The sequence below is a fragment of the Salvelinus alpinus genome, chromosome 30, assembly GCF_045679555.1.
Source record: "Salvelinus alpinus chromosome 30, SLU_Salpinus.1, whole genome shotgun sequence".
NCBI lineage: Eukaryota > Metazoa > Chordata > Actinopteri > Salmoniformes > Salmonidae > Salvelinus > Salvelinus alpinus.
In genome coordinates, this window is record NC_092115.1 from 21,263,807 (window position 1) to 21,279,304 (window position 15,498).

Consider the following 15,498-nt stretch of genomic DNA (forward strand, 5'->3'; position numbering starts at 1 on the left):
ATCTTCCAGTGTCTGGTGGAAATGAAACTGAACAAGGTTTTCCTCTAGGATTTTGCCTGTGCTTACAGTAGTTCCATTCCGTTTCTTTTTTTTTATCCTGAAAAACTCCCCTTAATGATTTATCCTGAAAAACTCCATAATGATTACAAGCATACATGATGCAGCCACCCATATTCTTGAAAATATGGAGCATGGTACTCAGTAATTTGTTGTTTTGGATTTGCCCCAAACATAACCCTTTGTATTCAGGACATGTGTTGTAATATTTTTATTGTGTACAGGCTTATTTCTTTTCACTCTGTCAATTAGGTTAGTATTGTGGAGTAACTACAATGTTGTTGATCCATCCTCAGTTTTCTCCTATCACAGCCATTAAACTCTAACTGTTTTAAAGTCACCATTAGCCTCATGGTGAATTCCCTGAGTGGATTTCTTCCTCTCTGGCAACTGATAATGGATAATATGTCTGCAAAGCTTGATAATGTGTGTGATGTTAACAGAGAGCTCTATTTTCTGGGTGACTTGACTGGTTAGCAACTAGCTGTCCTCTCAAGAGGAAGCTTCTAACTGTGACTAATGCCTGTAATATGACCCAGGTTATTACTCAACCAACTTGAGTGCATTCCAATAGTGTTGGATCTTTGGCATCCACTTGTATTGATCATATTAATCAGTAGTTAATCATATTGAAAGTCAGTAGTTAACTTGGTCGCTGAAAAATAGCATTGTATTTGGTCAAACACAATCCTCTCCATCAGTTTACTAAGAACAGTTTATTAAGAATGGGCAGTAAACTGAAAGGATGCTTTACTATTTTTAGGCAGTGAAATTACCTTCGCTTCCTTCAATGCCTGTGGACACAGTCCTTTAGGCTTTGGTTAAAGCTGCAATAAGTCACTTTTTGGGCGACCCGACCAAATTCTCATAGAAATGTGTGGTATGTCTGACTGATGAGACACTACTCTGCCCTAAGGCAGGACCCAGCTGAGACAGAGTGTGTTCGTCTGTCGACAGTTTCCAGTTTTCAGCCTGTTCGACACTGCAGGCTGGATTAACCCTGAGTGTGGCTAGGTCAGTGGAATAACTAATGCCTTAACTTCTCCCAGTGAGAGGAGAGGATGGAGGGAGGCTGCTAGCCTAGCAGGCACACTGAGTCATTCCCAGTGTGTGTGTGCGTGTGTTTTCCTTGCAACTATGTGTGCGTGAGGGTGGCTAAATTAAAGAAAAGCTGGGCCTGTAAACATTCCCCTGATGCCTTTCAGATGATGGAAGATGGATTGAACGCAGTTGTTAGAAGGGAGGGTAACACAACTAGCATACGACTATAAAGGTGTTAGACTAGCACGTTGAGTTGTTAGGAAAATCCTTACTGTGGACCAGAGGGCTACTATGGTTTCAAGCCCCAGATGGACTTGCTACTGTAGTGTGTTGATGTGTATGTGTATGAATATGTGTATGTGTGTGTGTGTGTGTGTGTGTGTGTTTGTGCAAAGCACTTACCAGACCATCCTCACAAGAGGGCATGAATAACCTAACCAGCGATTCTACTGGACAATATGAGGGCAGTTAGGGTATGTTCTGTAGCTGTAGTCTAAGTTTCTACTTAACAAGGGCGAGAGGAAAGAGTTTCAGTTGGTTAATAGGGCTGTCTCAGTGAGCAATGAAAGCCCCAAGTGTGTAGCCATCTGCATACTCTCTCCCCATGGCACTGCTTTTACAAGTCAATCTAAGGGGGGCATGATGCACAGGAATAAAATGCCATACATACATAACATCACTGTAAGCTAGGCACTAGTGCTTTACTAGAGGGCACTTCAAATGCTTCCCACAGGTCACATAAAGCCTGCTGTGAACAGAATTAATAGATTTTATAATGCAGAGTGTTCATTTAAGCATTGGAAACATATTTATGCCTTAAGCTGTCTGTGACCAATAAACTGCAGTCAGGTGGGAAGATTGTCGTCATAATTACTGTTTGGAGTGATTGATGTTATTGTTTGATTGCGAGGATCTCTTGCCTGATGTGTCAATTACTCCGTGTTTGCATAGTTGACTATGAGCTAAACAAGGCACATTGGCAGAGGATAATAGACAGACTCCCGTAAGGACACGACATGGCATAGCGAATGTCAGCCGCACACAGTAGATCACATGCTGGGTGTCGGAGAACAATGTACCATCATTACCTCTTTAACAACAGAATGTGTCCAGAAACAGTGAAAGACTATTAATGGGCACAACATAACCAAATAGCTGTCTGTTCTGACATTGAACAAATAAATACAGTAAAATCGAACCTATGGGGCCAACCACATAAAATGTGTCACTATCTTTTCCCCATGCCTCAGTCAGCGTACCCCTTAGGTTTAACACACATTTAAAGGGTGTTCCCAAGTCTAAATCCTGAGAAAGGAGACTCATATGCCTGGGAGAGGTAAGAGGAAAAGGGCCCTTGCTCAAAAGTAGTGCACTATATATAGGGAATACTTTATATTTATCCTGGACAGACGGACAGACAGGGAGGAGAGGAACAAGCTGTTACTTTTACTCTGAAAGGAAAGCACTGTTATCTAATGGGGCTTACTGGGCTTTCTGATTGCAGCCGGCTGGCCACAAACACCTCTGGTTTCAGCCTTGTAGTGTCTGACACACCCCGAGATGGAAACAGGAACATGGTGACTGGAGTCCTCATGATGACTGGTGATCAAGGCTTTTTTTCATCCATATTATAGCACAACAACAACGCAGTTATCTAGACATTCATGCTTGTCCTGGCAGATCATTTTAATGCTTGTCCTGGCAGATCATTTTAATGCTTGTCCTGTCGATCATTATGTAGATGCCAATAATATATTTCTACACCATCCACATGGTCAGCCAGCCAGCCAGCCATACAGCAGTAACTCTTATTTTTAGACTGCAGTTGTACTCCAGTCCACTGCTTATTGTGTTTAGATACAGGAGGAAGGCCAGATATATACATAACCATCTGTGGTGATAGATAGTCATATAGCCCTTCCTAAATACAAGCGGTTGAGTTTTTTATTTATTTTATTTATTTCACCTTTATTTAACCAGGTAGGCCAGTTGAGAACAAATTCTCATTTACAACTGCGACCTGGCCAAGATAAAGCAAAGCAGTGTGACACAAACAACAACACAGAGTTACACATTGGATAAACATACGTACAGTCAATAACACAATAGAAAAGTCCATATACAGTGTGTGCAAATGAGGTAAGATTAGGGAGGTAAGGCAATAAATAGGCCATAGTGGCAAAATAATTACAATTTAGCAATTAAACACTGGAGTGATAGATGTGCAGAAGATGAATGTGCAAGTAGAGATACTGGGGTGCAAAGGAGCAAAACACATAAATAACAATATGGGGATGAGGTAGTTGGATGGGCTATTTACAGATGGGCTATGTACAGGTGCAATGATCTGTAAGCTGCTCTGACAGCTGATGCTTAAAGTTAGTGAGGGAGATATGAGTCTCCAGCTTCAGGGATTTTTGCAATTTGTTCCCGTTATTGGCAGAAGAGAACTAGAAGGAAAGGGGGCCAAAGGAGGAATTGGCTTTGGGGGTGACCAGTGAAATATACCTGCTGGAGCGCGTGCTACGGGTGGGTGCTGCTATGGTGACCAGTGAGCTGAGATAAGGCAAAGACTTATAGATGACCTGAAGCCAGTGGGATTGGCGACGAATATGAAGCGAGGGCCAGCCAACGAGAGCATAGAGGTCGCAGTGGTGGGTAGTATATGGGGCTTTGGTGACAAAACAGATGGCACTGTGATAGACTGCATCCAATTTGCTGAGTAGAGTGTTGGAGGTAATTTTGTAAATGACATCGCCGAAGTCAAGGATCGGTAGGATAGTCAGTTTTACAAGGGTATGTTTGGCAGAATGAGTGAAGGATGCCTTGTTGTGAAATAGGAAGCCGATTCTAGATTTAATTTTGGATTGGAGATGCTTAATGTGAGTCTGGAGGGAGAGTTTACAGTCTAACCAGACACCTAGGTATTTGTAGTTGTCCACATATTCTTAGTCAGAAACGTCCAGAGTAGTGATGCTGGACGGGCGGGCAGGTGCGGGCAGCGATTGGTTGAAGAGCATGCATTTAGTTTTACTTGCATTTAAGAGCAGTTGGAGGCCACGGAAGGAGAGTTGTATGGCATTGAAGCTCGTCTGCAGGTTAGTTAACACAGTGACCAAAGAATAGCCAGAAGTATACAGAATGGTGTCGTCTGCGTAGAGGTGGATCAGAGAATCACCAGCAGCAAGAGCGACATCATTGATGTATACAGAGAAAAGAGTGGCCGGGGGGACTGGCCAAATGGCACCCTATTCACTATACAGTATAGTTCACTACTTATGACCAGGGTCTATAAGGCTTATAGCACTACAGATGTCCTATCTTAATTTGACCAGTTTCTCACAGCAGGAAAATAAAGCTGCATCAACAGGAAATGAATATGTGGATTATAATATATATTTGTGTAGGGATTTTACATGTTTAGTTAGGATAAACCAAGTCTGACATTTTAAAGTGGAAATTACAAACTTTAGAAGCCTTTTTAAACCTTGAATACACTAAAATAATCTGTGACAAGCGAGTGATCAAATTAAGATAGTATATCTGTATATAAGGAATAGGGTTCCATTTGAGATGCAGGTCTGATCTCTAACTTTTCCACAGCCGTATCGAGAATGAGTCTCAGCAGTCAAGAATCAAAGACGTCTGCTGTCCTCTCCTATAAACAATGCTGCTTTATGAGTTCAGACAGACTGGGGGGTCAGCCTGAGGGCCTGTTCTTGTGTTGGGAGCAGATACAAGGCATTCCTCCATGCCACTCGTGATAGAGAGTTATTATCCACCAGGGTCCCTGCTGTTGGTGGGCGGCTAACCCTAACCCTGGCTCCAGAGGATGGGCTTCCTGTCTGTCTGACTCTGGATGAGTCTCAAATGGCACCCTATTCCATATAGATTTCACTACTTTTTGACCAGAGCCCTATGTGCCCTAGTCAAAAGTAGTGCACTAAAAATGGAATAGGGTGCCATTTGAGACACCCACTGCAATGCTAAGGTGATATAGACCATCGGCTCATCCTCTCATCCTGAGGACACTAACTGGGTGACCGTCGGACTCCCCTTTGACCCCTTACGGGACCCTGACCCCAGCGGTAAGAGGTCTCCCTGCATCTCTATGGTTTTTTCTGTCCACTATGAAATCACTTGAAGCTACAATGACATGATCCAAACAGAGTAAAAAGGCACTATTTTTAACTGGTTAGTTCATTGAGTTTGTTGTTCAGTGTCTCATGATTGTTGTTGGCACAGACACACACACACACACATCACATTGCCATGGTAATAGAACAATATTACTATTCACAGTGAACTCTGGAGAAACCCACTGTCAAGGGGGACAGACTGTGTACATGCTGTAGACAGCAGACCTGTGTTCAAACACTATTTGAAATCTTTCAATTACCTTGAACATTTGCTTTAGCCTGCCTGGAGTGCCAGATGAGCTGAGTTTGCAGTTATGCTAAGTATTTGAAATGATTTCAAATAATCCTTAAACCCAGGTCTGGTACACAGTTCTTGTGACTCGTGACGCATTTCCTAAGTCCTGAAGACATCTGGAAGGGGGTGCTTTCTTTCCACAGAGGAATAGCAGCTGTGAGATTGCAGCGCAGCACCGCTCTGAATCTGAGTTTTGTCTTAACTCTCTCCTCATTAATCTGCTCGTTAGGCTGTAATCTGACATGTGTTTTCATTAGGCTGTGCAAAACTTCAGCCTGCTCATGAGTAGGGAGGCAGAGGACCTCCGGATGCTCTGATGACTGAAGTGCACTTTAGACTGAAGATGACTGAAGAGCACATTTTAGACCCATTGCCTGAGTGTGTCGGTTAACAAAACACACAAAGATTTTGTCCCAAATGGCATCCTACCCATCAAAGGTAGTGCACCCTATATAGTGCATTACCCATCAAAGGTAGTGCACCCTATAGGGAACATGGTGCCTTTTGGGATGCAGACACAATGTTTCGTCTGGCGTAAGCCAAGTGGTGAGTGACAACATTTATTTGGGAAAACGCATCCAAACAATCATGACAACAGTCTTGAGAAATGAAAAGTCATACAATTGCACAAAAGCATGATTACAGTACAGATAATACCTATTTATATACTGTGTGTACAAAACATTAAGAACACCTACTCTTTCCATGACAGACTGACCAGGTGAATACAGGTGAAAGCTATGATCCCTTATTGATGTCACTTGTTCAATCCACTTCAATCAGTGTAGCTGAAGGGGAGAAGACAGGTTAAAGAAGTAAACCTTGAGACAATTGAGACATGGATTGTGTATGTGTGCCATTAATTAGAGGGTGAATGGGCAAGACTTAAGTGCCTTTGAACGGGGTATGGTAGTAGGTGCCAGGCGTACCGGTTTCTGTCAATGCTGCTTGGTTTTTCACGCTCAACAGTTTCCCGTTGTATCAAGAATGGTCCACCAGCCAAAGGACATCCATCCAATTTGACACAACTGTGGGAAGCATTGAAGTCAACATGGGCCAGCATCCCTGTGGAACACCATGCCCCTAATTGGGGCTGTTCTGTTATGTTTATGTAAGTGGCTCCAATGATGTGGCTATTCAGTGTAAGCCAGTCATAAGGTAAAAAAATGGGTCAACTGCAGTGCCACTGTACCGGGAGTAAAAAATGCTTGAGGTCCATGGTGTGCACTTTGCACCAATACAGAGAGAGAGATCGAGAGAGAGACAGAGAGACAGCGAGAGAGAGACACACACAGAGCGAGAGAGAGAGCGAGACAGAGAGAGAGAGAGACACACACAGAGCGAGAGAGAGAGAGACAGTGAGATAGATGGCGTGTGGAGAAGAACAACTGGAAACTGATGAGTGTATAGACAGTTCAGTGTGCATACAGTACAAAGTGAGAAATGGAATGTCATAAGAAAAGAGAGAATCCAGATGAAATCCAGAAGTCTGTCCAAGAGGTCATAGTACGACTGCCCATCAGGCTGACTAGCCTATGGCTCTATAACACTCACCACCAGCAGTCTAAATAACTATTTCATCTGGTTGACCACAATGACCACAGAACCATAGTGGGGCAGTGGGAATGTCCATTGACCACACTGAGAGGATCATTCAATTAGGGCTGTATCCTTCACTGGACCATTCCTCTCCAGCAGGACACCCTATACCCTACATAGTCCCTACATAGTGCACTACTTCCCCATGGTCCTGGTCAAAAGTAGTGCAAAACATAGGGAATAGAGTGCATTTGGGACAGTCCCTGACCAGGTTAGTAGCAGCACTGCTGGTTGGGAGTCTGTAGGTCTGCAGCTGTGGTTTTATTTGATACGTGTCATACCACAAAGGTTATTCCAACTACAGACAACAAGGGAAAACAAGGCAAGAGTAAACATGTTGTCCCCCACAAATGATGCAGCGCCCCCCCTTGGGCCAATTGAGATATAATGTGTGACTAACGTACTAACGCACGTGCCTCATCCATGTAGTTTAGGAACCTGCAGGCTGTGTTTAGTCCTGTAATCACCCTACATCCTGGCATTTAGATTTGATTAAATTACATGACTTGAAGTTCAAGAGAGAATAACTTCAGATAAGCACGCCAGTCACAACTCTGAAGTTCACATAAATCGTTCATTGATGTAATTGGGAGACTTTAGTGGAAATTAAAATCACGAGCACCAAATATCTTAAATTAGGATTTGTCCCGAAATTCCTACAGCAAACTATCTCTTGGATTTATGAGATTATGTAAAGAGGGGTTTTACAAGAATCTATTTACAACTCTGATATGGTTGTTTTAAAATTGGTATATAAAGGCCGATGTCACGAAAAGACACAAGATATAATCACAAACTATTTATTTACGTACAGGGTAATGTAATAGTGTTGTTGCAGCTACTTAGTACATGGAGAGAAAAAAAGAGTCTCAGAAGTAACTTGCATGGTATGGCAGACTCTTACAGCACCGATCCCAATAGTGACAGTAAATACATGAAGACAGAGTGCCCTCGTGGGCCTGGACCCAGATCCACAAAACCTTCTTAAGAAGGAATTACTTCTTAACTGCCATTGTTTCCTTAACTATAGACTTAAGAAGAAAGTTAAGCAAAGTTGCTGTTCCTCGAAAAGGTTATTGGAAATATTCTCGTGCTATTTCTTATGTTTCTCCTTTAGCAAAAAGTTAAGAAGAAATTCGATTCTTGAAAATAATGTTTTTAGACATGTATTTAATTCCAAGATAGCTAAACCCTGGTCTTAAACTCAGGCAGTGAGAGAAAAAGCAATTGAAAGCAATTGAACGTTTAATTCACTCACAAACTTCATCTGAAAGTTTCAGTATTGATTATTTTAAACCCAAGAACATGTTTTAGAACAATACGCTACATGATTGCCATTGCTAACTAGATAGCTAGCTAAAATTGTTGCCTAGCAACAAACATCTTAAGAGGATTTTCAACGATATATGAGAAATTCGTAAGAAAATGATTCAATCTTAAGATATTGTTGAGGAATTTCACTTACGAACTATATTATTTTGTGAATCTGGGCCCTAGCCATTCCAGGAATGGAACTGTCTGTCCCAACCCCTTACAGCAAAGTAAGGGGCAAGGCTCATGATCGGTAATGGTATTATTAAAAACACAACATATAATATAATTTATACCAGAGTAAAATCTAATGTATGCATGTGTGTATGCAAGTATGTACAATACATGACCAAAAGTATGTGGACACTTTCTCTTTGAACATCTCATTCCAAAATCATGGGCATTAATATGGAGTTGGTCCCTCCTTTGCTGCTATAACAGCCTCCACTCTTCTGGGAAGGCTTTCTACTAGATGTTGATACATTGTTCTTCCATTCAGCCACAAGAGCATTAGTGAGGTCGGGCACTGATGATTGGCGATTAGGCCTGGCTCGCAGTCTGCGTTCCAATTCATCCCAAAGGTGTTCGATAGGGATGAGGTCAGGGTTCTGTGCAGGCCAGTCAAGTTCTTCCCCACCGATCTCGACAAACCTTTTCTGTATGGACCTCGCTTTGTGCACAGGAAAGGACCTTCCCCAAACTGTTGCCACAAAGTTTGAAGCACAGAATCGTCTAGAAAGTCATTGTATGCTGTAGCATTAAGATTTCCCTTTACTGGAGCTAAGGGGCCTAGCCCAAATCATGAAAAAACAGCCCCAGACCATTATTCTTCCTGTACCAAACTTTACAGTTGGCACTATGCATTTGGGCAGGGAGCGTTCTCCTGGCATCCGCCAAACCCAGATTCATTCATCGGACTGCCAGATGGTGAAGCGTGATTCATCACTCCAGAGAACGCGTTTCCACTTCTCCAATGGCTTTACACCATTGGAGAAGCCTGGTGATCTTAGGCTTGTGTGCTGCTGCTCGGCCATGGAAACCCATTTCATGAAGCTCAGGACGAACAGTTTTGAGAAGTGGCAGTTTGGAACTCGGTAGTGAGTGTTGTAACTCAGGACAGACGATTTTTACACACTACATGCTTCAGCACTCGGCGGTCCCGCTCTGTGAGCTTGTGTGGCCTACCACTTCGCTGCTGAGCCATTGTTGCTCCTAGATGTTTCCACTTACAGTAGACCGGGGCAGCTCTAGGAGAGCTCTTCAGTAAGACCATTCCAATGTTTGTCTATGGAGATTGCATGGTTGTGTGCTAGATTTTACACACCTGTCAGAAAACGGGTGTGGCTGATATAGCCAACTCCACTAACTTGAAGGGGTGTCCACATACATACACTATATATACAAAAGTATGTACAGTATGTGTATACTGTATATACAATATCTTTGTCATGTGAATGCTGTATATAAAAGTACCATGCATGTAGTATGTAAAATGCATGCGTGTGTGTGTGTGTGTGAGAGAGAGAGAGCGAGAGAGATCCTTCAAATCCCCAGCTATGTGGTGGCAGCATGGATCAACTGTGTCCCTGTGTCCCGAAAACATCAAGCTTTCTAATCGCCCAAGTATGTCCTCACTCACAGGACATCTCCAAGTCATATGGAAAAAAGACACTGCACAGTTAGTGCTTTGAATCATCTCTACTCTCATTTTGGAGAGGAAAAGGAGATGTTTATGTCTACACAGATAGCACTTTGAATCACTACTTTGAATCATCATTACTCATTTTGGAGAGGAAAATGTTGTTGTCAGTGCTTCTTCAGAGGAGGGAAGAAGTGTCTCCAAGGAGACGACTACATCGGCATAGCGAGCCTACTGTTCAATCAGCCCGTTACATTTGGGTTTAGCCTAGTGTTTCAACCTTCGGGCTCGCCAATGGGTTTAGCCTCAATGTGTTGGTTTCAATAGAAGTACCCCTATCCGGGGGTATACCCCCTGTCCGGGGGTATCATCGGATGGGGCCACAGTGTCTCCTGACCCCTCTTGTCTCAGCCTCCAGTATTTATGCTGTAGTAGTTTATGTGTCGGGGGGCTAGGGTCAGTCTGTTATATCTGGAGTATTTCTCCTGTCTTATCCGGTGTCCTGTGTGAATTTAAGTATGCTCTCTCTAATTCTCTCTTTCTCTCTTTCTTTCTCTCTCTCGGAGGACCTGAGCCCTAGGACCATGCCTCAGGACTACCTGGCATGATGACTCCTTGTTGTCCCCAGTCCACCTGGCCGTGCTGCAGCTCCAGTTTCAACTGTTCTGCCTGCGGCTATGGAACCCTGACCTGTTCACTGTGATTACTATTATTTGACCATGCTGGTCATTTATGAACATTTGAACATCTTGGCCAAGTTCTGTTATAATCTCCACCCGGCACAGCCAGAAGAGGGCAGGCCACCCCTCATAGCCTGGTTCCTCTCTAGGTTTCTTCCTAGGTTTTGCTCTTCCTAGGGAGTTGTTCCTAGCCACCGTGCTTCTACACCTGCATTGCTTACTGTTTGGGGTTTTAGGCTGGGTTTCTGTACAGCACTTTGATATATCAGCTGATGTAAGAAGGGCTATATTAATACGTTTGATTTGAAGTAGAATGACTCTTTCCGACATCTTGTTTTACATTTTCTCAGCAGTGGAGGCAAAAACAGGAAGGCCAATTGTACTATTGGATACAACATGATTTGTTTGAGGTTTGGTTTCTAAGGAAGTAAATTGGGCTATGAACTCCAATAATCTGTTTGTTTGTGCTCAGTTCCATGGGCATTTCCCCTTTATTTCACCACAGTGAAGTTGACAGGGGTCTTAACAGCTAAACTCTATAAGTGACAGACGGATTATATTAGAGCCGTAGAGGGTCATGTTATCCTTTGTTTATCTCCTGTCTTGTATGTAAATACTGTTAGTAGCTCTGTTACCGTGTACGTCTTCATGTATTTACTGTCACTATTGGGATCGGTGCTGTAAGAGTCTGCCATACCATGGAGGTTATTTCTGAGACTCTTTTTCTCTCCATGTACTAAGTAGCTGCAACAACACTATTACATAATTGAAAACAGACCAAAACTCAGATTCTGAGAAAGAAAATGTTCTTTGCGAGCAAAAACTTGGTCATTCTCGCACACTTGAGGAAAAAGTTCAAACAACCTCAAAAAAATGTGTCTCAGATTACTCTATAATCCATATGTCTTGTTATGGACTTCTGCTCCAGTTTCTGTTGAGGGATTCTTTTCATCGGTCATGCTATTTTAGTGTCAGCGTGAGGTAAGTCTGTCTTTGATTAGGCTCAGGACTGTGTCCCAAATTGCACCCGATTCCCTATATAGTTCACTACTTTTGACCAGGGCACTTAGGGAGTAGTGTGTGATTTGCTTGCTAAATAGGGAACAGGGCCTGATTTGGGACTCTGACTTTGATACTGCTCCACATTAGCATATCAAATGGACACCAGAGCATCTCCACAAAAGCCTGATTGATGTTATTTAGATGTCTGACCGCTCAAGGAATGTAAAGTTGTCAGTTCCGACTATGATATCAAGGGAAGAGCTCAAGATTGCACAAAAATGTAGCATTTGGAAACATAATTATAGACCAACCCCTCCTTAGTAGAAAAAAACCCCTGATGTTTTGTACAAGAGCTCTGCTTGAAGGCAAATAGAACCTAAGCATCCTTTGTTTGGATAGCTAGTTAATTACAGCCATGTTCCAGGGACATGTGTGTTCTATTTGGTTCTTTAATTGAATTAATAATATAGGGTGGTGATGGCATGCGACTCATGGGTCGCGACCCAAATGGCACTCTATTCCCTATTTTAGTGCACAAGTTTTGACCAGTGCCTTGGTCAAAAGTAGTGCACTATATAGGGAAGAGGGTGCCATTTGCGATGCAAACATGCACTGCAGCTTTCCCGGACATTGTATCTGAAGGAAGGAATTCAGTTGTGACAATACATTTTAATTAAAAGGAGACATTTGAAAAGAGTGGAACCACCGTAGGACAATGACCCTAACCGTTGCAACTACGACTTTTATAGATGATATTGAAATATCATGTTTTGGAGTTTGATTTGTAGATGTTGTTAATGGGAGGAAAAATTGCACGTTTTTCTCTTAGGAAACTGTGGTTTAGCCAAGGCCCCTCATTTGGCATTTTAAACATTTAGTCTCTTACCACAACTTTCACTTCTGCCAAACAATGACTATGAACTATAAAATAAATCCTCATAACAAATATTAGAGTAAACCTATCATCACAGTCAAAAACACAGGCTAGGACAGGCTAGGTTGCCGTTACACAGAACTTAAAGATTAACTTAGAGAATGCCTCCATTCCATGTTGGAACTGGAAGCATTCCAATCCAATTCCTATCCTTACAGCTATACACTATCCAGGATCTGTCAGAATGCTAAACACTGCTAACATTTTATAGGTCCCTTGGTGGTGAAACGTGATCCAATAGCAGTTAAGGACACCAGCGCAAGTCAGTGAGCCTATGATTTACACATAGTTTATGAAGCATTTAAGAAGACAGAGGGACCATAATAAAAATGGGTTTATTTATGGTAAATTGTGAACATATGGGCTTTTGTGAGAAGGCATTCTTACCCCGAGGTGCAGAGTGCATGTATGTAGGTGTGTGTGTGTGTGTGTGTGTCATACTGTATGTGTAACCCAAATCATAATCAATGATCAGGACTAGATAGCACAGCTCAAGAAAGGGACTATGCAACATTCACCCACAACTAGGCAAAATATACACTATATAATTGACCCAACAATATTGTAGACAGCACTACACAGCAAAAAATACATCAAATCAAATATCACAACCAAAACACTTCATTCCAATTATATTTCCTCTCAAATGCCAATATCCAGAAGTAATGGATGATGCTCCGGTCCAGTTTTCTTCCATGTTTAAATGATCAAATTGCATTCGTCACATACTGATCAGTACAAATCAGTACTGTATGCATCACGTCTCATAGTAGGAGTGCTGATTTAGGATTAGTTTTGCCTTTTGACAACAATCAATACAAATAAATTGGACAGAGGGGAACTGATCCTAGATCACCTTTCCTACTCTGATACATATGGCCCCAGAGGGAAGGAAGTGAAACATCTTTAAAATACTGAACATTGTTCTTATTTTGACCAATAGGTGGCAGAGTTTCACACTTCATCCAGAAAAGAGCGCGTTACTTACTTGCAGTCTCTGTCCTCCAGATCAAAATGAGGGTTAAAGTTGATGAGTATCTTCTGTCCTGGGTCTGGGGCCGATATCACCGACGTACATTGTTGTGATGGAGGGTATGAGTTCGGATAGCCAGGAGAGGTGAGATAATCTGCACTGGTTATCTCAATGTTATCTCCACATTTATCTGCAAACAAAAATAGATAGAGATAACTATTCAACAGGGAAATTACACATACAATCTTTTTTATAACAAAAGAAAAACACTAGGGTGATGTGTAGGCCTATAGTCTCCCCTCTAAAAAAACGATGTGTGATCATTCAGAAACAATATTGATACACTCAGTCAATCCTACATGGAAATAATTAAACAGGGGAAGATGTTAAAACACACATTTAGCAGTGTGCTTGTTTCAAAACTAGTAGTGAAGCATGTGATATGAATCAGAAATAGGGTGCTTTGTCATTTTCATATCCTTCTTTTTTTACTACATGAATAGTAAATAACATATCAAATATGAAGACATGCTCGCAAAAGAACCCGCATGTACCCACACCATAATCGATAAAGGACAAGGAACAGCTTTTCAAGAACAAAAGTAATTGATTCATGTACAGTATTCCCTCTCTCCGCTGTTAATGGAACGACAGCTTTAAATAAATAAACAAATAATACACTCTCCCGTTTTGGATAGCCTGACTTCCAATTGATTTAGAAAACAGAGCTACAGATGCGCCCAGCAAAACCCTCCAGCCTACTGTAGCCAAGATGCACCTCGGTAGACGACCCGAAAACAGGTGAGTTGTGATGACAAATCGTGGAAATTAAGGATTTTTTAATAAGGCTAATGTTAGAAAATATGATATTTCAAGAGTCCACACTTACAACTTTGAGTCAATGAAGCCACAAAGAGGAGTTGGGTTGAAAAGAAAAGTATACATCCACAATACATCATTGTGCTGTAAAATACACACGTGTAAAAAAAATAAAAAATAAAAAACTTGATATGTCCACCTTCTTATAGTGCGCAAAGCAAAATAACAAACGTCTTAGAAATGTCTAAATTCTTCTGAGTGCTTCAGGTCGCAAGCAGCATCCTGTGTTATTATTCAACTACAGTTTCCTCTCTCTGAAAGTCGTGTATCTCTCCCAGAATAAGAATGTGCCATTTCCAAAGAAAATTATAATAATCCAAACGCAGAAAACAATTGTTGATTCAGAAAACCCAGTCACCTAAAGTGCCCCGACAGGTATCAATCGAAAACTGATATTTTTACATAAAAAATGTAACGAAAAAGTTCCAGAATTCAATAATATCTCATACACTCACTATCCCGTCTAAAATCAACCAAGGCATGAGTTAGCTACAAACACCTGCGTACTGAGAGTGCGAGCAGGCTACCCAATTCCTAATCCTCTTGACTGCGTTCCGTTCGGTAAAGGTTCGCCCCTTTTCCGAAGCGCGCTGACTGACCGACAGAGTAGAATGTCAGAGGAGACACTCTCATTCGACTTGACGCCAACTGCGAAAGTAACAGTGAGTGGTATTTCCACTACCCAAATTCCAGCTCCAAGACGCGAACACGCACAGACTGATCACTATGAGACGAGTGGGCAGGAGCGAATGACACCGGTGCGCCCTCCTCCCGCTCGTGCACAGCAGAGGGAGAGGGCTGAATTGGAAGGAAGGAACATAATGGACATAGTACACAAAGGCATTCATTTTGATAAGAAACCTAAGCTGCAAATTAAAAAACAAGTGATTAAAATATAACAATGGGCACTTATAACAACGGCATAAGAGTTTATGGGGAATTGTTACTT

The 15,498-nt window shown here is 42.0% G+C and overlaps 1 protein-coding gene across 2 annotated transcripts in view; it reads right to left on the reverse strand.

Moving 5' to 3' along the window:
- Positions 1-15,268, reverse strand: part of LOC139560619 (neuropilin-1a-like) — a 61,555-nt gene extending 46,287 nt beyond the window's left edge. Inside the window, exons 1-2 of one of the 2 annotated variants that reach the window (XM_071377551.1) lie at positions 14,560-15,265; positions 13,686-13,860 (exon numbers count right to left, since the gene is read on the reverse strand). In XM_071377551.1, the coding sequence (XP_071233652.1) occupies positions 13,686-13,860; positions 14,560-14,629 (245 nt within the window). In that variant the 5' untranslated portion in view covers positions 14,630-15,265. Of the gene's footprint in view, positions 1-13,685; positions 13,861-14,559 lie in introns of both variants that reach the window. The other variant, XM_071377552.1, reaches the window with a different exon arrangement.
- Between the last annotated feature and the right edge of the window lie 230 nt (positions 15,269-15,498).